At 36.8% G+C, this 22,045-nt stretch overlaps 1 protein-coding gene across 2 annotated transcripts in view; it reads right to left on the bottom strand.

Annotated features, from left to right (window-relative positions):
• The window catches only part of BLTP3B (bridge-like lipid transfer protein family member 3B), a 134,678-nt gene that overhangs the window by 15,360 nt on the left and 97,273 nt on the right, over positions 1–22,045 (bottom strand). For both annotated transcript variants that reach the window (XM_062203072.1, XM_062203071.1), the window contains 7 exons: positions 19,891–20,084; positions 15,822–17,326; positions 15,398–15,573; positions 9,828–9,970; positions 8,691–8,841; positions 5,807–6,060; positions 5,422–5,530 (listed from right to left, as the gene is read on the bottom strand). In XM_062203072.1, the coding sequence (XP_062059056.1) occupies positions 5,422–5,530; positions 5,807–6,060; positions 8,691–8,841; positions 9,828–9,970; positions 15,398–15,573; positions 15,822–17,326; positions 19,891–20,084 (2,532 nt within the window). The remainder of the gene's footprint in view (positions 1–5,421; positions 5,531–5,806; positions 6,061–8,690; positions 8,842–9,827; positions 9,971–15,397; positions 15,574–15,821; positions 17,327–19,890; positions 20,085–22,045) is intronic.

The following is a 22,045-nucleotide window of genomic DNA, read 5'->3' as shown; positions in this document are numbered from 1 at the left end:
AAGAGAATTGAAAATGAATCTTGATGTGAATGGAAGGGGAGAGGGAGCGGGAAAGGGGAGGGTTGTGGGTGGGAGGGAAGTTATGGGAGGGGGGAAGCCATTGTAATCCATAAGCTGTACTTTGGAAATTTATATTCATTAAATAAAAGATTAATAAGTGAAAAAAAAAAGAAAAAGAGAACTGGTAGGGATGGGGAAAATGGATGAGGAAAAGTGAGCAGAAACTTACAGTAAGTACTGAAGTGCTGCACGTGGCTATCTGAGGGAACAGCATTCCAGAGAACCAGAAGAGAGGCCAGCAAGTAAAAAGGTACTGAGACAGAAGTATGCATGCTATGTTTGAGGATAGTAAGGATGCCAGGGCAGGAGTAAATGGAGTAAAGGGGGAGAATAGCAGGAGATAAGGTCAGAGAAAAACAAACAGCAAGATCATGTTGGAATCTGCAGGCCAGAGCAAAGACATTGGCTTTTACTTTGAATAAGGAAGGAAGTCAATGGAGGTCTGGAGCTGCAATGTTATGTAATATGAATTACATTTTCAAAACATCCCTCCAGCTGCTGGGTTGACTATAGAGTGCAGGGGAGCAAAGGCAAAGAAGAGACATAGTTAGGAAGTGACTGTAATAATTCAAGCATATGACCAAAGTGCTAGTATCATGTAGTGATGGGAGAAGTCAGATTCCAGGTATCCTCTGAAGGTAGGGTAGGTGTATTTAAAGTGGCTATTATTTTTTACTTCAAAGATCATGCTTCCCATTTTTAAGGATCTTTATCTGGCTATATTCCAAAAAAGCTTGTTCTTACAGTTACATGGGTTCATAATCTTCTCATCTGTCGGAAGATACATGTTTCTTTAAAAGTCCCTACTTTTCTTTGGCATCAGGTCATTTGGTTATGCATCATTGCTTTTGATATCTGAAGAATTTCTTATTTGATTTTTGTATGGAATAAAAAATTGCTTCTCTCAATGTTAAATTAATTGTCCCTTCAATAAACGTTGGTACTCAATTTCCCAGACTTTCCATGAGTGTTACCCAGGTATTGCCAGTTAGATTGCCCTCAAATACCAGTGGCAAAATAAAGGAAAGAAGTAAATTCTTTCTCTGGAAACAACAGCATTGACAGTAGCTACAAAGTCAAATTCTTAGTATAGAAGTAGAAATGGTGTTTGACATTTCAATGAATTTGAATTTTTGAAACAGTAATGGCAGTAGTAATGCTCTCCATTGTTGGGTAGAAGTTTTCTGCATCAAATCAGATTATACTGTACTGTGATTTAGGGCAAGAGTTATATAGTAATCCTTAAACCTGGTATTCCAGATCTCCCATAGTCCTAAAAATACACTTCTTAGTAAACAGCTTTATTGAAAAATTCACATTTCACACCCATCACCCATTTAAAGTATACAACTCAATGTTTTCAGTATGTTTAAAGATGGTGCAATCATTCAATGTTTCCATCATTCTAGTAAAGTCCCCTATTAGCCTCTTAGTCAATATTCCTTTTGAATTTCACCTCCCTCAGATCTAGGCAACCACTAATTTACTTTTTGTCTCTATGGACACTTCATATAAACAGAATCATACACTATGTTATCTTTTGTGACTGACATCTTTCATTTAGTACAATGTTCTTAGAGTTATCCATGCTGTAGTATGCATCAGTGTACTGTCTTTTTATTGCTGAATACTCCATTGTATAGATATGCCACTTTTTAAAATCCATTCATCATATGATGACATGAGTTGTTTTCACTTTTGGTTATTATGAATATTGTTAAACATTCACATACAAGTTTTTGTATGGACATGTCTTCACTTCTGTTATGCATATACCTAGGAGTAGAACTGCTGAGTTTCATGTAATGCTGTTTAACTTTCTGAGGAGCTGACAAACTGTTTCCAAACCATTTGTACTTGAAATAATCCCAGCAATGTATGAGGGCTCCAATTTCTCCACATCTTAGCCAACACTTTCACCTGCCTTTCTGATTATAGTCATCATCATAGGCATTAAGTGGTATCTCACTGTGGTTTGATTTATATTTCCCTGATGGCTAATAAGTGTCAAGCATATCTGTTCATGTGCTTATTGGTCATTTGTATATCTTCTTTGGATATATGTCTATTCAGTTCCTTTTAAATTGAATTACCTCTTTACCATTAAATAATAAGTTTGTTCTTATATCTGGATACCAGTCCCTTATCAGCTATACAATGGCAAATATTTTTTCCTAACCTATGGATTGTCTTTTTACTTTCTTGATAACATCATTTGGGCTACCAAAGAGTTAAATTTTTATGAAGTCCAAATTACTTTTTTTTTTATTTCAACACTTGTACTTCTGGTAAGAATTAAAGAAAGCTTTGTCTAACCCAAGGTCACAAAGACGTACCCTTACATTTTAAGAATTTTATAGTTTTAGCCCTAATTTTCAGGTTTCTGATTCATTTAGAGTAAATTTTGTTGACAACAGAAGTAAGGGGTTCAGCATCACACATGTAGGTATCTGTACTACCAGCATCAGTTTTGGAAAAGGCTATTCTTTCCCCCACTGAATTGTTTAGGCAACCTTGCCAAAAATCAATTAACCATAAAAATAAAGAGTTTATTTCTGGACTATTCTATTCCATTCCAACAATTAAAAAAAAAAACTATTGATTTGATAGAATTAGAGAAGGAGACACACACAGACACACACACACAGAGAGAGAGAGAGAGAGGGAGGGAGGGAGGGAGAGATCTTCCATCTCCTGGTTCACTCTCCAGATGACCACAATAGCACAATAGCCAGGTCAGAATTGGGCTGAAGCTAAGATCTAGAGGCTTCATCCAGGTCTCCCATGTGGGTGGCAAAAGGCCTAAACACTAACACCATCTTCCACTGCTTTTCCCAAGTGATTGGCAGGCAGCTGGATTGGAAATGGAGCAGCCGGGACATGAACTGGTGCCCAAATAGGATGCCAGCATCATAGGCAGTGGTTTAACCTTCCATGCCATAATGCCAGTTCCTATTTCATAATCTTTTAATAGGCTCTTTTTCTGCTCTATCAGATATAGAATTCTTTGATTACAATGATGAAGGCTTATTGTTTTCTTCAAATCTTTCAAAATTTTTATATGTATGTTTATCCCATTTTCTAGTTCCTGGATATAATTTCTATTTGCCACAGCCACTCCCAAGTGGTTGTGGGAGAGGAGGGGTTGTGGTACTGAGTGAGATACACCAAGTTCATCAGCTGGGTATGAAATCACCCTCATCCAGAAGTTAAGTAGTTGCAAAATTTACCTTAAACGTCTTACTCTATATGCAATGCTTACCAAGTCTGATACTAGTCAGAAGCACAGTGTAGGTTGTCAGAATAGGGACTAAATTATTCATGCTACTGACTCAGGGACCCATTCTAATCTGGGTATCCTCCTGGGGAGATTTCTAATGTTTTTTGGGAAGAATTTTCCTAGGGTAGTTCCCCTGAACTTTCACATCCTCACCCTCCCTAACGCCCCCCCCCCCCACTTATCCATGCCCAGGGAAAAAAGTATAATTTATTTCATTCATGAGTTTAGAAAAAGGAACTAGGTATATCTCCTCTTGCTTTGACATATGACTTGCCTGCAAAAAGGATACGTTCTGTTCTGCTTTCTTCACAAGACAGATTTATAGCTTTCAAAGCTAAAACATGTGGGAGACAGAGCTATGCACCAACACTATCTTCTCATAGAACTAAACTATTTTTTCCACTGGAGCTTTTATTATAAAGGAAGGTGACAATTTGATCTTTGTTGGCAGGCTACTTATTCCTTCTCCACAAACTGCTCCTACCTTAGCCAAAGTTCTCTCTTTCACAAGTTTATGGGGACTGATTTCTATGGTTTTGCCTCTCTAACTTACATTCTGGTTGACTCTTTTAAGAATTTATGGAGGTGGGTTATTAGTGTAATGGTTAAGATGCTGCTTGGGATGCCCACATCCTATATTAGAGTTCAAGTTCTGCCTTTGCTTGCAATCTTCCTGCTAATTATATTTGAGAGGCAGCAGGTGATGGCTCAGATACTTGGGTCTCTGCCCCTCCACGGGAGACTTGGATTGAGTTCAAGGCTTCTAGCTTTGCCCTGACAAGTGTGGGCACTTGGGGAGAGGACCAGCAGATGGAAGATCTCTCTGTTCTGTCAACTCTGACTCGCTCTTTTTCTCTGCCTTTCGTATATAATGAAAATACATAAATAAAAATAAAAATAAATTTGGGGTATGAGCGTTTCACATACTGGTTAAGACACAAGTGGGAAAGTGGCATCCCAAATCTGAGTGCCTGGATTTGAGTTCTAGTTTCACTCCCAATCCCAGCTTCCTGCTAATACACATCCTGGAAGACAGCAGATGATGGCTCAAGTACTTGAGCTGGTGCTACCAGTGTGGGATACCCACAATGAGTTTCCAGCTCCTGGCTTCTGCCTGGCCCAGCCCCTGGTGAGTGAACTAATGGATGGAAGACCTGTCTACTTCTGGATCTCTATTTCTCTTACTCACTCCCTCACTCCCTACTCCCTCACTCTTTTTCGGCTTTTCAAATAAATAAAATAAATAGATTAAAGAGAAAGGATTTCTGACTCCCTAAGGATTTTATCATTCTTTTGCAGCATAATCTACTTTATCTTTCTTTCTGACATTTCATGAGGTTTCTGATAAGAGATGCAATATATTAGTCTCTCGTTTTTCACCATCAACTACCAAACTGGAACATCTAAGTGTACCTATTCATGCTGTTTCCACTATTCCACACTACCCTGTAAGATACAGTCCTTTCATGAGAGACCTTAAAAACCTTGTGGAAACAAATATTAAGGGAGAATAAATATATAGCAATATACTATAAAAACAAACAGAAAATTACCATAAAATAACTCACTTCAGAGAATAAAGAAGTCTTCATTAAAAAGGAGAAGTATGACATAGTCTTGGAAGGATGGAAAAAGCTTACACAAAGCATGAGTGATTCTAATGAGGAATAACAAAGCAAACAAGAAAATGCAAAGGAAAAGCGCAGGGCAAGTTCTATTCCAGGGAGAATATCAGGTTGCTTGAGTATATGTGAAGTAGCAGTGGGAAATAAAACTATGAAAGACATCAAGTAGGAGATACAGGATCAAGACTCAGGTATAGATCATGAAAGTCTCTTTCTCTTTATTCAGAACACATTTGTAGGTAAAGCATTAAGCTGACACTAGATGAATTATTTCCAGGTTAGAAATCCACACACAGATATTCTGTCACAAGGTACTCAAAAAGTCCTTCAATTATCTACTATTGTATATGCCTATATAAATACAATAAATAATGAGTAAAAATAAGCAATTAGCACATGAAAAATTTGTCTTCAAAATTTGAGTAGGTATTCATTTACATTTGTTTTAGAGTATACCTCTGATATGAAAAGAGCCATCATCATTTCTCTCTACCACAAGATGATCAATATGTAAAATTACAGGAGCTGGTTCCAAGGATACTGTACTATTTCGAGGACTGTCATCCTACAGGAGAAAAAATAATATTGGCATATTCTTATTAAAGTAAATGATAGAATATATTATTTGTAATGAGCATTATTTTAGTCAATTATATTTCTGATAAGTTAGTTGATACAGTAAGAAAACTGTTCTATTGTGAATTATCTAATTTCTGAGAAGGATCTTTGTATCATTTACTACAAAGACAAATGAATTCATTTTAACAAATGCTGAGAATGTATATTCTTAGACATGAATCAAAGTACTGATAGGAAAAGTGAGCATAAAATATTAACATACTTTTAAATTAATTTTGGTGTTTGAAACCTGTATCTTCATTGGCATTACAGTTGCAACAGTTTCATCTTCCAAAAAATGTTGAATATTCATAAGAGAAGATGTAAGAAACTCAGTACTAAAGTTTTCTATATGGCATTGAAGAAATCCATTTTTTTCTGCAAGTACAGAGTGTATTACTGCACCAGGCCCACTTTCAAACTTCAGAGAAATTTCAGGCGAGGATTTAGAATGAATTACAGCTTTCTGATCTGAACCTAAGGAAAATAAACATAAAAATCACAACTGTGTAATGCTATTCAAAACTATCACTATTATCATTAAGAAGTTAATATTTTCCAATTTAAATTCTATAATACATATAAAATATACTAATATTTTATAATATTAAAGTTTGCTCCTAACTTAAATTCTACAATACATATCAAATGTACTAAATATATCCTAACTTTTTAGGCAACATTCTACTACAATAATGTTCACTTTTCTGTATCTTACATTTTATGGTATCAGGAAAAAAGTCAAGATTAACTCTGATTATGATATGTACCTCAGATGAACTAAGAGTGTGCCTGAGTGTCTGCTCATCTATACATTTATACTATAATGGACAACTGTAATGAAGCAACAAAGTCATGGCATTTAAAGTGGCTCTTAAGCCATTTCTGAAGAAGCAATAAAGCTGTTTTGCACCTTCCATATTATACTGCATTCTTAAACAATGGAAAAGTAAATAGTAAAGACCTTATTGAAATAATTCTATTAGAAGACACACCTAAAATTGAAATTAAAATTATATATGTGTGTGTATGTACATATAAATTACATTTGTTTATGCTTTTGCTATGTTCCAAAAAAGAATTTGACATGGTATATAAAGATGCAAAAATTCAAGTTTAAAAAACAAATTTAGGGGTCAGTATGGTGGCACAGCTACAGGTTAAGCCACCACCTGTGAATATGGTATCCCATATGGATTCTGGAGTCCCATATGGATTCAGCTGCTCAACTTCTGATCCAGCTCCCTGCTAATGTGCCTGGGAAAGTGGCAGAAGGTGGGCCAAGTCTTTGAGTCCCTTCACCATGTGAGAGAACAGGAGGAGTTCTAGGCTCCTGGATTCAGCTGGCTCAGCCCTGGCTGTTGTGCCCATTTGGGGAGTGAAAAGGTGAATGGAAGACTTCTCTCTGTCTCCCTTTCTCTCTGTAACTCTGCCTTTGAAATAAATAAGTAAATCTTAAAAAAAAAAAGGGGGGGGGCTACCACCAAGGTGCAGCAGAATTAAGCCACCATTTTGTGGCATCAGCATCCCCTATTGAGTCCCAGTTAGAGACCTAGCTGTTCCACTTACAATACAACTTCCTGCAAGTGCCTGGGAGGAAACAAATTATGGCCCATGCACTTAGGCCCCCACCACACATGTGCGAGACATGGATGGACTTTCTGGCCCCTGGCTTTGACCTGGCCCAACACTGGCTGTTGCAGCCATCTGGGGAGTGAATCAGTAGATGAACCATTTTTCTCTGTCTCTGCCACTTTTTCAGAGAGATAAATAAATCTTAAAAAAAAAAAAAATTAAAAGTTACTAGTGGAATCACTGAAACAAATTTCTTATTAAACTGACACTCATGGTAATTATTTTGTTTAATTACTATATGTTACCTTGTTACAAAATTTGAGGCAACATGCACATGGTATAATCAGATTAAAAAATGGGTAAAGAAAAAGGATGGAAAAGAAAAGGTGAGTGATGAAGGATAATAACCTAAAATACAATATTTAAACTTCTGAGCCAAAAGTGGACCAAAAATGACTTTCAAAGGAACAGAGAAAAATATGATCACTTTCACAATTCTTAGAACTCATGAGATAAAAACTAACCAGTTGTTTTGGAAAGAAAAAGCCATTTCTGCTTTCTAAAACATGAAAGTAATTTATCCTATGGGTTCTCATGAAGAAGCCTCACTTTAAATTCTTATTAAAACTATTCCAATAAACTTCAAAGGATTGATGACGGTAAGTGAAACTGCCATATAAACTTAAATCATTTGTGTATTTGAGACAGAGACATAGTTTGACAGCATTTCAATTCGCTGGTTCATTCCCCAAATGTTTACAGTATCTGGGAATGGGCTGGGCTGAAGCTGGGAGCTGGGACTTGAGAGATCACCACTGGTTTCCAAGGTCTTTATTAGCATAAGTTAGAACTGGGTATTGTACTCATGTTTTCCAATACGGGAGACTGGCATCTTTACTGCTAGGCTAAATGCCTGCCCCTCCATGTTTACTCTGAAAAGGGGACAGCTTAACATGATTTCTTGTTTATACACTGTGTGTTTTGTTGCTTATCTCCCTCTATGTCCAAGCAAATGTATTTATCTCAGAATGAAGAACTATAAAAATAGCATACATATTTTTTTCCACAATATCAAATCCCATGCCAGACTCAGGAAATGTTTGTTTCTAAGCAAGATAATGGAAAACAAAAACTTATATTTATTCCAGAGTGGAACTAAATTTGACCCTTTAGGAAAATTAAACACTCTTTACAAACAGAAAAGAGTTCAGTTTTCTCAGACTTATAATCTCAGGTAAGACAAAAAATAAAAATAAGAGGAGGAATTTATCACCAGCATAAACAAAAAGAATAAGAGGTTACATTTTGAACAAATACTTCTAATAAATTAATCAAAATAATTTATGGAAATAAGGTAACCTAAAAGAGCAAATATCTTCAATTATTATAATAATAAATAAAATATAATTTTCCTTGAATTCAATTATATTAAAGATAGGAATGCCAATGAGTTACATATAAAATAAAAAACAAGTTTAAATCGTATTAAAGTATTCTGCATGAAAAGTAGTTAAAAAAAAAAAGAAACTTACCAATTGGACGATTACAAAGGTAATGCCGAAGACTGACATTGCCTAATTGATCTGGTATCACCTGGTTCACTTGAAGACAAATTTCCGTATCTTCTCCTCGGATATCAATTTCCCCATTTACACCAGTAATTTTAAATACCACAACTGACATCTATTAATGATTGCATAAATAATGTTAGTATACCAAGTAATTCTAAATTAAATTTAAGGAATATAGGAAACTACCATTAGCCTTGAAAAATACAATTGTGACATACCAAACCAAAAACATACTTGTGACCTATGACACATAGCTGTTACATTATGCAGGTTGAACATCTCTACCGTAAAAATGAAAAATGCTCCAAAATCTGAAACCTTTTCAGCAATGACATGCCAAAAGTCTAAGTTATATACCATGACATTTAGTTTCACACACAACATTATTTAAAATGTATGAAATCACATCAGGCTATCAGGCTAATTTGTATAAAAAACCTCAAAAATGTTATGCTTAGACTTGGGTCCCATCCCCAAGATAATATATAATATATATTAAAAGATTCCAAAATCTGGAAAAAATATGAAATCCCAAATACCTCTGGATACAAGCTATTTGGATAAAGGATACTCAATTTGTAGTGACAAACTCCAGACTCTTCATTCACCAAGTGAAAATATTTTAGACCACAAAGATTAATTATATGATTATAATTATATGATTATGTAAGTGATTTTCATTAAGAGCTGGACATGATTTTTAAGTCTTCTATAAGAATATTTCACTGGGTCAGGAAAGCTTAAAAGGAACCATTAACATATTTCAACTTGTAGAAAGCCCCTCACATGACTATCCTGGCCATCAAAGCTTTTCCAAGCGTATTTAAAAGGAACTTAAAAACCAAAAGAAAGAAGAGCAAAAAAAGAGGACTTCCCTACCTGAATATGAATGAAACAAATTTAGGAAAGTAAAATGTGGAAAAAAACAACTGATTAAGTGGGAAGAAAGAATTTTCAAGAGGAGAAGGAGCATATTAAATCACCTATCTAAGAATCTAAGAATGCATTTTATATATTAATGTCTTAAGATGTGTACATATCAAATATGAAATAAAGCTGGTGGCATTTCTCTTCACAGAATCCCTCTGAAATGATTACCAAGTCATCATGATTTTCTTGAGCACCCTCTGAATTTGTACTGATGGCATCTGGAGAGGTTTCACCATAATTCTGTAGATTTGCACTGGTGTTTACACTCTCTGGTGGGCTCTGGTAATCTGGAGTGGAGTTTTTTTTAATTCCTAGAATAATACAAAAGTAAACTAATAAATTAAAATCAGTTTTAAATGTTATCCAAAAGTGTGTGTGTGTGTGTATGTACGTACGTGTGAGCATGTGTGTGTGTGTGTGTATTTCTGATGTTGTAGATACTATTTGAAAGGCAGATGACAGAGGGAAGAGAGAGAGAGAGAGAGACAGAGAGAGAGACAGAGAAAGAGAGAGGAATCTTCCATCCTTGGCTTACTCCCCAAATGCCCCAACAGCCAGTGTGGAGCTAGACTGAAGCCAGGAGCCAGGAACTTCATCCAAACTTTCCACATGAATGGCGAGGACCAAGTACTTGAGCCATCACTGCTGCCTCCAAGGAAGATGAATGGGAAATGCTGCAGCCAGGATTCAAACCAGGTACTTAGATATGGGATGTGGGCATTCCAGGAAGCAGCTTAATCACTGTGCCACAACACCTGCCCCAAAGTTACATTTATATAACCAAAACAGATTATTTGAGTGTGTCCCAAGGCTTTATATGTGAAATTTAATTTCCAAGATTGAAGTATTATGAAAGTGGAAACTTAATCCAACCATGGTAATTGAAGAGGGACCTCAAGGAAGAGATTAAGATTAGGTAAACCGGATTGCAAGATGGTGGAATAGGGAAAGGGCATGCCATTCTAGGCTAGGGGTAAATTAAAAAAAAAAAAAAAAAAAAAAAAGTGGAGAAAGTATATTCTCAGAGAGTTAGAGAGAAAACTATAGTAAAAGAAGAAGGATGCCATGGATCTGCATGGAAGGTGCAGACACACAGCAGCATGAACACAGACACAACATTGCTGTTTTCCCTCTAGTTGCCAGGTGCATATACCAGAGCTGTTGCCACTGCTACTACTGACAAGATGGTGTCTTCTCCCAGCCAGCTGTTGCACATGCCCACAAGAGCTTCTGCAGCTGCTACTTATGACCAAAATGGCACCTGCCCTCAGCTGCTTGCCCAGCACCATTGTGTGGGGGATGGGGAGAGAGTAATTTTAATTTTTTCCACTGGCTTAATGGGTACCCTATCCCCCTTAGGGCTTCAGGCCAGACTCAAGCCAAGATCTCACTCTGGCTATATCATCAGTGACATGGGCTCCTGCAGTGATCTCACCTCACTCTCCAAAGTTGGTGCATTCTCTGGCTTTTGGCCACTGGAGATTGAATCAGTAAAAGATCCTCCCAACAAAGAAAAACCCAGGACTGGATGGATTCACATCTACAGACTTTTTAAAAGAAAACTAACTCTAATTCTTCTCAGGCTATTCAAAACAACTGAAAGGGAGGGGATCCTCTCAAACTCCTTCTAAAAAGCCAGCATCACCTTAATTCCTAAATCAGAAAAAGAAACAAGGAAGAGAACAATAGAGCAGCATCCCTGATAAACATAGATGCAAAAAGCCTCATTATAATACTAGCTAAACCTAAATTGACAAATGGGATTACACCAAGCTGAGAAGCTCTGCATTGCCAAAGAAACACTTAGCAAAATGAACAGGCAACTGACAGAATGGGAGAAAATATCTGCAAACTATGAAACTGATAAAGGATCAATATCGAGAATCTTTAAAGTGTCCAAGAAACTCAACAACAACAAAACAATCCAGTTAAGAAATGGGCAGGGGCTGGTGCTGTGGCATAGCAGGTAAAGCCACCGCCTGCAATGCCAGCATCCCATATGAGTGCTGGTTCAAGTCCCGGCTACTCAACTTCTGATCCAGCTCTCTGCTGTTGCCTGGGAAAGCAGAAGATGGGCCAAGTCCTTGGGCTCTTGTACCCATGTGGGAAGATCTGGAGGAAGCTCCTGGCTCCTGGCTTCAAATCGGCACAGCTCTGGTTGTTGCAGCCAATTGGGAAGTGAACCAGCAGATGGAAGGCCTCTCTCTCTCTCTCTCTCTGCCTCTCCTTCTCTCTCTGTAACTCTGACTTTCACATAAATAATCTTTAAAAAAAGAGAGAGAAATGGGCAAAGGACTTGAACAGGCATTTTTCAAAAGAGGAAATTCAAATGGTCAACAGACACATGAAAAATGCTCAGGATCACTAGCCAGCAGGGAAATGTGTATCAAAACCACAATAAGGTTCCACCTTACCCCAGTTAGAATGGCTCTCACACAGAAATCAACAAACCAGAAATGCTGGCAGGACATGGGGAAAAAGACACCCTAATCCACTGTTGGTGAGAATGTAAACTGGTGTAGCCATGGTGGAAGACAGTGTGGAGATACCTCAGAAGTTTAAGTAGATCTACCATATGACACTCTAACCATATGATACACCATATGGCAATCCCAATCCTGTGAATTTACCCAAACAACACGAAATCAGCATATAAAAGAATTATCTGTACCCCCATGTTCATTGCAGCTCAGTTCACAATAGCTAAGACTGAATCAATCCAGATGTCCATCAACTGATGACTGGATAAAGAAATTACAGTATGTATACACCATGGAATACTACTCAGCATTAAAAAAAAAAAAAAAGGAAGAAATCTTATCCTTTGCAACAAAATGGAAACCATTATACTTAGTGAAATTAGCCAGCTCCCAAAATACAGATACCATGTATTTTCCCTCATCTGTAGTAACTAATAGAGTACCTGAAATGTAATGGAGTGAAATTGAATTTTGAGATTTGATGGTTGTTTACAGCCCTTGTCTCTACTTTTGAGGAACAGTGTTTTTTTTTTTTTTTTTAAATTCATATTATTTGTTGAACTCTTCATTTAGTGTAGGGGTAATCTTATGAGTATAATGTAATGAGAAAATAGATCTTGTAAAAATTAAGAGTCAGAATAGGAGAGGGAGGAGGAAGAGGGAGGGAGGGTAGAGTGGGAAGTATCACTATGTTCCTAAATCTGAATATATGAAATACGTGAAATTTGCATGCCTTAAATATCATAAAAAATTAGATAAGGGGGTGCTGGCCTTGTGGTGCAGTGGATTGGTTACAAACTTGAACTCCTGGAGTGGGCATTTGTGCAGTAGTTAAAATGCCACTTTGGATGCTCAAACACCATATTACAGTCCCTGGGTTCAATCCTGGCTCAGTTTTCGAACTACCTTCCTGCTAATGTGTATGTACTCTGGGAGGCAGCAGATGATGGCTCAAGTATTTGGGTCACTGCTATCCTTATGAAAGGTCTGGAATGATTTCTAGACTCCTGACTTTGGCCTAGCTGAATCTTGACTGTTGTGGGCATTTGTGGAATGGACCAGTGAAAGATTTTCTATGCCTTTCAAATAACACACACACACACACACACATAAACACACACAGACACACACACAATTTGCACTCCTGAATCAGACTGGCTGACAAATTTGCATTTATCATAACTTAGCTATATAGCATAGGGTTAGATACCTCACCCAATTTCTCTATACTTCAGTTTCTCAATTTATAACAAAAGGAATCAATAATAACTACCTCATATAGCTGTTTAAGTTGGGCAAGCTGCTTAACCTCCCTAGACTTTTTTCCCCACCCTTAATGTAGAGACAATAATAGTTACTACCTAGATTTAAGTGAAGAATAAATAAAACGTAAAAAGTTCACAATAGTAATTGGTCTTGTAAGTAACTAGTAAATGTTAGCTTAGGACAAACAAACAAACAAGACAACCCTGCTCTACCAACAATAATGTGACTATAGGTAAATTACTTAACTTTTAGGAGCCTTGGTTTCCATACCTGTAAAATGAGGGTAAGAGCAAACATTTATACATCATATTGCTAAAGCCAAGATAAGAGTACAGGCTCTAGTGCCAGAATACCCAGATTTAAATTGCTTACAAGCTGTGGTACCCTGGGTTACAAAACCTCTGTGAAGATAATAGTACATTGCTGACAGAATTGCTGTGGGGTTAAATGCCCTAATATAAATATCACACAGAACAGTACCAACACATAGTGAATATGTTAAGTAAATGTTAAGTTACTCTTACAGGGTTGTAGCTCAAATTAAATAGGGTAAACTATCTAAAGTACTTTCTCTGGCTTAAATGTGTCCCATCCAGATGTTGCCAGGTGATGGTTTTAAGACATGGGGCCTTTGGACCATGAGGAATTCCGCTCTCGTTAATGGGACTAAGGCCCTTATAAAAGAGACTTCACTCAATGTCTCTGGACCTTTTGTCATCCTTTATGTGAGAACACATTATTCATCCCCTCTGGAGGATGCCAACTGAACCTGTCAGCATCTTGATCTTGAATTTCCCAGCCTCCAGGACTATAAAAATAAATTTCTGTTTTTTATAAATTACCCAGTCTGTGGCATTCTGTAATAGCAACAGAAAATGGACTAAGACAGAGTCTGACAATAAATGGTATCCATGACTACAATAAGTATATTAGTAACTACTTTCTAAACTATTCCCTACTATATACTTATATTTTTATATTTCTGTCTCGTCAAAGCTATTTCGACCATACTAATAGACTTATTTGCCTTTAAAGAGAAAATAATTTTTGTTTGCCTTTGGTCTCCCATGCTTCTATGTCTGTGGCAACCATTCTCTGATTACAGCTCATAATTTTATTCCTGTTCACAAAGTTCCTGGTGCCTTATTGATGGGAATGCATCTAATAATTTTTAAAACTTTCTTAGTTTTTTTTTAAGATTTATTTTATTTATTTGAAAGGCAAAATTACAGAGAGAGAGAGAAGTCTTCTATCCATTGTTTTACTCCCCAAATAGCTGCAACAGCTAGGGCTGGGCCAGGCTGAAGCCATGAGACAGGAACTTCTTTCGGGTCTCTCATTTGGGTACAAAGGCCTGAGCACTTGGGCCATCTTCTACTGATTCTATTAGCAGGAAACTAGACTGCAAGTGGAGCAACTGGGACTCAAACTGGCACTCATAGGAGATGCCAGCGCTTAACCCACTACCACCATGATGCCAGTCCCCTCTTGATGATTTTTAATGGGGCACTGGTTGCTTCTGAATGAATGGGGAGAATCATGTAGTTCCATCATCCACATTATATTTGTGAAAGAATCTTGATTTTATAAATCATGAGCTCCAGTCTGGAAAAATTATAGGGAAAAATAATTGGGAATCTACTTGCAAACTAAGCCCATCCAACCAAATTTTCAGATATAGAAGTTTCTGTAACAGAGGCTGTTAGCCTTAAAGTTGGCTGCTTTATTACTTAAATGACTGTATACAAATTGTTCTATGTCAACCATAAAAGGGCATGAAGAGTAGCTACTTACAAGAAGCAACAGAACATTAGAAAGTTGGGTACTCTTATATACTGTGTGTGTGTGTAAATAAGTCTTTTGGGGTGGTAAAATTTATTATTTATTATTATTATTATTATTACTATTGAATGTAGATAAAAAATTTTAAACATCATTTTCTTACAATACACGTTTATATATAATACAAATTTATAAACTATACTGCTTTACCTTTTTCCAAAAATATATGGCTATCACTTCCATCACTTTCTAACAACTGTTCTTCCAAGATCATACTGTCAAGAGAAATGGTATCCAATGAGACTTGTGAGGAACTTCTTTTCATGTTCTTTTGAGAAACATAGAGTGGAGCCAGGTTGGGGCTACAGCGTTCCTTATGCTTTCCACTGTTTAGAAACAAAATTATTAGAACACTATTACATGTGAAAAAGTGTATTATATCTAAGAAAAAATATGGTTCTACAAGTTTCTAAATTATATTTAAATACAGATGTTCAACGTGTTCTCATATTTTGAAAAATCTACCCTTTCATGTGTTAACTCTAATAATGCCTGATTTTGTCATTTTCTGCCCCCAAACAAAACACACTCACATGCACACACTCAGCAAAACAATTCCAATAACAGTTGTTACCTTAAAGATGTTTGTGATTTAAGTGTTCTAACTGTGGATGCCTCTTCTTTGCTGATTTCCGTGTTCTCAGCAAGTGAAGTTGCTTCTGGATGCAAATCTTCAGCTTTAAAGATTGATTCTATGGTTTCATTTCCTTTACTAGTTAAACTTTCTGAAAGTATGTTGTGATTACCACTATTGTCAAATGGCAGCACATTTGAGTCTTCTCTGTAGTTTAAGACACTATTTGAATCTGTGCAAGACGAATCCTTCCTGTTACTTATTTCTGATCCGATTTCCCCTGAGCCGCTTTTGTAAACAAGTCCACTACTTTCATCTTCAGTAATTTTTCCTAAATGTTTATCTGATAAACAGTCCAAAAAAGAAGTACCTTTTTGCAGATTTGTATCACTAGCTGATTTAAAAAGTAAAGGATTCGTTAAAGGGACATGGCTAAGGTCAACACTCAGAGATCTACTGTCTGACATATGATTAACAGTTACACTTCTAATTTGATTTATACTATTAATAGTTTGTTTTCTTTTTGAAGACAAAAATTCTCCATTTTCTGTAGGCAAATAATCAGGAACCACTGGGCTCACACTTTCACAAACAGGAGACTTAGGAGTATTTGCTGGATCCACTGGATGTAACAAAAGAGCCAGTTCTGCACTTCTAATTAAAAGTCCAATGCAAATGGATGTCTGACTGGCAGGAGTGCCAGTCACAGCTTCGACATCATTCCTTAAGTTCTCTGAAAGCAGAATAAGTGACTCATGGAGGAAAAGCAGGAAAACATACTGGTAGTGATTGATCTGCATACTGACATGCTTATGAACATGAACCAGGATATGAATATCTGCATCCGATGATGATGAAGAAAATCTTAAAAAAGTATCTGATGAGGAATGTTTCTGACCACCATTTGTCAAGGGCTCAGACTCCGTACTATAATACTCCTTCAAAAGCTTTTTCCGTTTTAATCGGCCAGCCAGATTGCTAGATTCACTCTGTGATGTATTGAGAGACACCTGATTACAAGTTTGCTCTTCTTTTTGTGACTCAGCATATCTCGTCGGTTGACAAATCCAGATGGATAAAGGGAAAGAGTCTACAAAACTTATTGGTCGTCCTTTTCCACTTTTCATGCCTTCATAATCTATCCAAAACTGAGAAAAGTATACAGCCCAAACATCTGTGGCAGCAGAAGTTTTAAGGGTATGTTTATTCAATTTGGGAGTAATATTTCCTTTATAGACTTCATGCATCTTGGTATCTTGTTCATGAGCATGTCTCTGGAAAATTGGATGCAGAAGATTGAAATTATCACAAGATTTGGGGAAGCTGGTATATGCTTTACTAAAAAAATCACAATCTTTGAAGTTTTGAAACAAAGCTTCTAGATCAGAATGTCTACAATTTGGACAGTGTCTTGTATTTGTGGCAATCATTTCAGAACTCTGAATAGAAATTGCATGTGGTTGATCTTGATGACACTCAGATTTCATTTCAGAAGGAATGACAAGCTAGAAGAGAAAAAAATCTAATCTCACAAATCTATACATGGAGAAGAAAAAACAACCAAGAACATGACTTACTCCAAGAATTCTTTTTCTTAACATATTTCTCTCCCAAATACTACTGCTTTATCAAGACATAAAACTAACTCTCTGCACTCCAATCTTGTTAAATTTGTACAAAATAGATATTTTTAACACACGACAAATCATAAAATAATTACTACCAATCGTTAACTACACCCTGAATATATAAGAAACTGCCAAATCTAGAAAGGGATTTTTTTTTTTATTAGTGATTTGGAAACTAACTAGAAGAGTGAATGGAATGAACAGATAGATGTCATTATAATCACTTTTCTGAAAGAATGCTATTTTAAAAATAAACTTAAGAGGACAGTTTATATTATTTACTAAGATCCTTTTTCCAAGCATAACTAAATCCAGTCCTCAAAACATTCACATCAAAGAGTTCAAAGTAACCAGTTTAAATACTGTTCAAATTCAGAAGATGTAAAAATTACATAATTGTATCAAACAATAATTATAAGGGTCACAGAACATGTTCCTTTATAATGAATTTTATAAGGTTGTTGAGAACATATTTAAAATATTTCTAAAGTGCAACTGTTGAGTATTATTAACCTCAATTTTTTTAAAAAGCTCATTTCTTAATGTTTACTTATTTCTTTGAAAAATCAGAATTACAGAAACAGAAAAAGAGATCTTTAATCTACTGGATCACTCCCCAAATGCCCATAACTGCCAGGGCTGGACCAGGCTGAAGCCAGCATCCCAGAACTCCATCTAGGTCTCCAATATGGGTGGCATGATAGATGTAGAAAAAAAGGACTGATTCAGGCAGAGAAAGTTAAAATATGCCACGTCTTCACTTATATTTGGAAGCTAAAAATTTGATCGCATAGAAAAAGAATAAAATAGGCCGGCGCCGTGGTTTAACAGGCTAATCCTCCGCCTTGCGGCGCCGGCACACCGGGTTCTAGTCCCGGTTGGGGCGCCGGATTCTATCCCAGTTGCCCCTCTTCCAGGCCAGCTCTCTGCTATGGCCCGGGAAGGCAGTGGAGGATGGGCCAAGTCCTTGGGCCCTGCACCCGCATGGGAGACCAGGAGAAGCACCTGGCTCCTGGCTTCGGATCAGCGTGATGCGCCGGCTGCAGCAGCCATTGGAGGGTGAACCAACGGCAAAAAGGAAGACCTTTCTCTCTGTCTTTCTTTCTCACTATCCACTCTGCCTGTCAAAAAAAAAAAAAAAAATTAAAAAAAAAAAAAGAAAGAGAATAAAATAGTGGCTGCAAGCACATGGAATGGTGTGTGTATGTGTATGAGACGAAAGTGGGATTGAGAGAAGATGGTTAATGGGTACCAGGATATGGGTAGTCAGGAGGAATAACTTCTAATATTCTATAGCTCGGTAAGGTAACTATGGTTGACAACAACTAACAATATTTCAAGATAGCTAGTAGACAATTTTGAATGTTCCTATCACAAAGAAATGATAAATGTCTAAAATAACATATATGCCATTACCCTGATCTGCTCACAAATTGTATGCATGTACTGAAATATCACATTATATTCTACAAATATGCATAATTACTATGTCAACTAAAAAAGAAAATACATTCAAAAATAAAATGTTAAAAAATTATCAATTTAATTTTTACTTCTATAGCTCATCACCAAATGAATGAAAATCAGAGAAAGCAGAGAGAAAACGTTGGGGCCAGTGTTGTGGCATAGCAGGTAAAGTTGCTGCCTATGAGACTGGCACCCCTTATGAGTGGCTGCTACCAAGGGGCTGGGAAAAGCAGCAAGGATGGCCCAAGTGTTTGGGCCCCTACCAAACCCCTACCATATGGGAGACCCAGATGAAGCTCCTGGCCTAGCACTTGCTGTTGCGATCATCTGGGGAATGAATCAGCAGACAGAAGATCTCTCTCTCTCTGTAGCTCTTTCAAAACAAGTAAATGAATCTTTAAAAAAAAAGGGGGGGGGGGAAGGCCATAAGAAATACACATATGAAGAGGAAGATCAGTCTCTTAAAGATGGTATAATTGAAAATCAAATGAAATCTGAAAAGGTTTTTATTTTTATTAATTTTCAATTGTTTTGTGTTCGTTTATTTTAAAGGCAGAGAGAGAGACAGAGAGGGAGAGAGAGAGATCTCATTTTTTGGTTCATTTTCCAAATGCTCACAATAGCCAAGACTGGGCCACACTGAACTTGGGGGCCACGAACTTACTGGGTCTCCTACAGGGACCCAACCACTTGAGCCATCACATGCTACCTCTCAAGGAGCACATTAGCAGGAATCTGGTTTTGGGAGCAGACCTGGGACTTCACTCCAGGCACTCCAACAAGAATGGGAGCATACCAAGTGGTATCTTAGCCACTGCACAAAACACCAGTCCCTTAAAATTAAATCTGAACTTTCAAAATCAAAATTAAGATTACAGTGAAACTGATTTATATTTGAACAACGATCTTATGTCTTGGCAATTATAACATTGTCAACTTTTTTTCTGTAACACAGTCACTAACTTGTATGGTACCTTTAGCATTAAGCCATCAACTCGAATATCTACATGCTCATCAGATTTTGAATTGTCATTCAATTTGTAGACAGCCATAAATTGATTAAGACTTTGCTTCAAATCCAAAAGAAACTGATTTAACCACAGAATGCTTCTTTCATCCACAGTAAACTGCAGTGCATTCAGCTGACTATACAGGTTGGGAGATGGAACTGTAGAGACAAAAATGTTTAAAAAAATATTTCAATGAACAGAACTAAATCTTATGAGAATAAAAAACACTACAGTCTTTCTTAAAATATTTTGAGATTTTTATATGCACAATTTGAGTGATACATATAAATGATATACAACAGATTTAGATCAACAAAACATTTTTCCATGATTCATTACAGAAAAATATATACTTCAAACTAAAAATAACTATGTAAATAACAAGTACTATTTAGGATTCTTTTCTTGAGGTTATAGTCATGAGGTCATATTCATCAAGAAGTAAACCAAACACATAATCTTTTTGATGAAATATCACATCAAAGTTGTGATCCTCAATTACATATTTCTGTAATGACTTTACTACTGGAATTTTAGTCTGCATCCTCTAAAAAGAGAAAACTAAGCCTAATGACCATTTTATGGTGGGAGTGGCATGATGGGAAGATCTCCTTAGGAGGAAGGACCATGCATAGTTTTATTCTCCACTTGAATCAAAGCCTAGAATAGTGCCTGAGGCAAAGCAAAACTTAAGCACCTCTTATATACCCTTTTCCATAGCTCTTCCAAAATAAACTAATATTTACAATTAGAGGGCACATAATTTCTTGGAAAACACCCATATTTCTATCATTAAAGCCATTTCAGTTTCAGAACACCTTGGTAAAAAATTTTTTATTCTAAATAAATATTCAGACATTTACTTCTAGCATAGATAAAAGTATGCATATTTAAAACTTCTAGGCTGACATAATTTAAGGAAAATAAATTAAAGGTATGGGATACCAGTAGAAAAAAATACTGTAAGAATGTCCTGAATATAATTTCTTCACTTATCTCATTCATTGACTATTTCACTTTTCTTTGGCAAAGATTCTTTGAATATAAATGACAAACAGTATAGTGCTAATCACAGAGAATATCAAAAAAGGCATGGTCCCATTCCTTTAAATATTCATAGTTTATTACATGAGACAGATAGGAAAACAAGAAGTTATAATTCAAGTGTACCAGAGACAGTCAGTCAGATGCGCAGGTGTTTGTCTTTGGGAATGTAAAGGGAGTAGGCTGTGAGAGATGGCATCATACTCTGGGAGGGAGGAAGGTAAAGGAATCTTAATGAATAGAGTGAACGATGACAGTAGCCACATAAATCACCAGAGAGCAAATGAAGTCCCCAAGGCTAAAGCACAGACGGAAAACCGTGGGAGAAGATCTGGGACTTCAAAGGGAATCCAACAAACTAAAAAGACCCTAGTTTCCAACAGGGGTCTACTTATGAAATATATTATTATACAGCTATGAAAGATACTTAAAATGAGCTTGTGGAAACCTCAAATATACTCATATCAGTAAACAGAAAGAAACAGGAATATATAAAAGAAACAAACATGCAATAAAAACAGAAATTCCTTTTTTTAAAAAGATTTATTATTTTGTTTGAGAAGCAGAGTTACAGAATGAAGAAGTGAGAGAGTGAATATTCCATCTACTGGTTCACTCCCTAAATGGCTGCAATGAATGGGATTGGGCCAGGCCAAAGCCAGGAGCCAGGAGCTTCTTCCGGGTCTCCCACATGAGTGCAGGGGCCCAAGGACTTGGGCCATCTTCTCCTGCTTTCTCAGGAACATTAGCAGGGAGCTGGATTTGAACCGGCACCCATATGAGATGCTTGCTCTGCATGCCACAGCTTTAACCCATGAGCCACAGCGCCAGACCCAGACATTCCTTTTCAAACTAAAAACTTTCATTAAGAAGCCAACATCAGACAAATGGGCAAACTAGGTCTACATGCTTTGGAGTTCTACTTTTTTTTTTTTTTTTAAGATGTATTTATTTGCAAGTCAGAGTTACAAGGAGAGAAGAGAGGTAGAGAGAGAGCGAGAAAGAGAGAGAGAGAGGTCTTCCATCTGATGATTCACTCCCCAATTGGCCAACTGGCCGCAACGGCCAGAACTGC

The sequence above is a fragment of the Lepus europaeus genome, chromosome 10, assembly GCF_033115175.1.
Source record: "Lepus europaeus isolate LE1 chromosome 10, mLepTim1.pri, whole genome shotgun sequence".
Classification (NCBI taxonomy): domain Eukaryota; kingdom Metazoa; phylum Chordata; class Mammalia; order Lagomorpha; family Leporidae; genus Lepus; species Lepus europaeus.
Note: the sequence above shows the minus strand (reverse complement) of the source record. Positions and strands in the feature narration are given on the sequence as shown.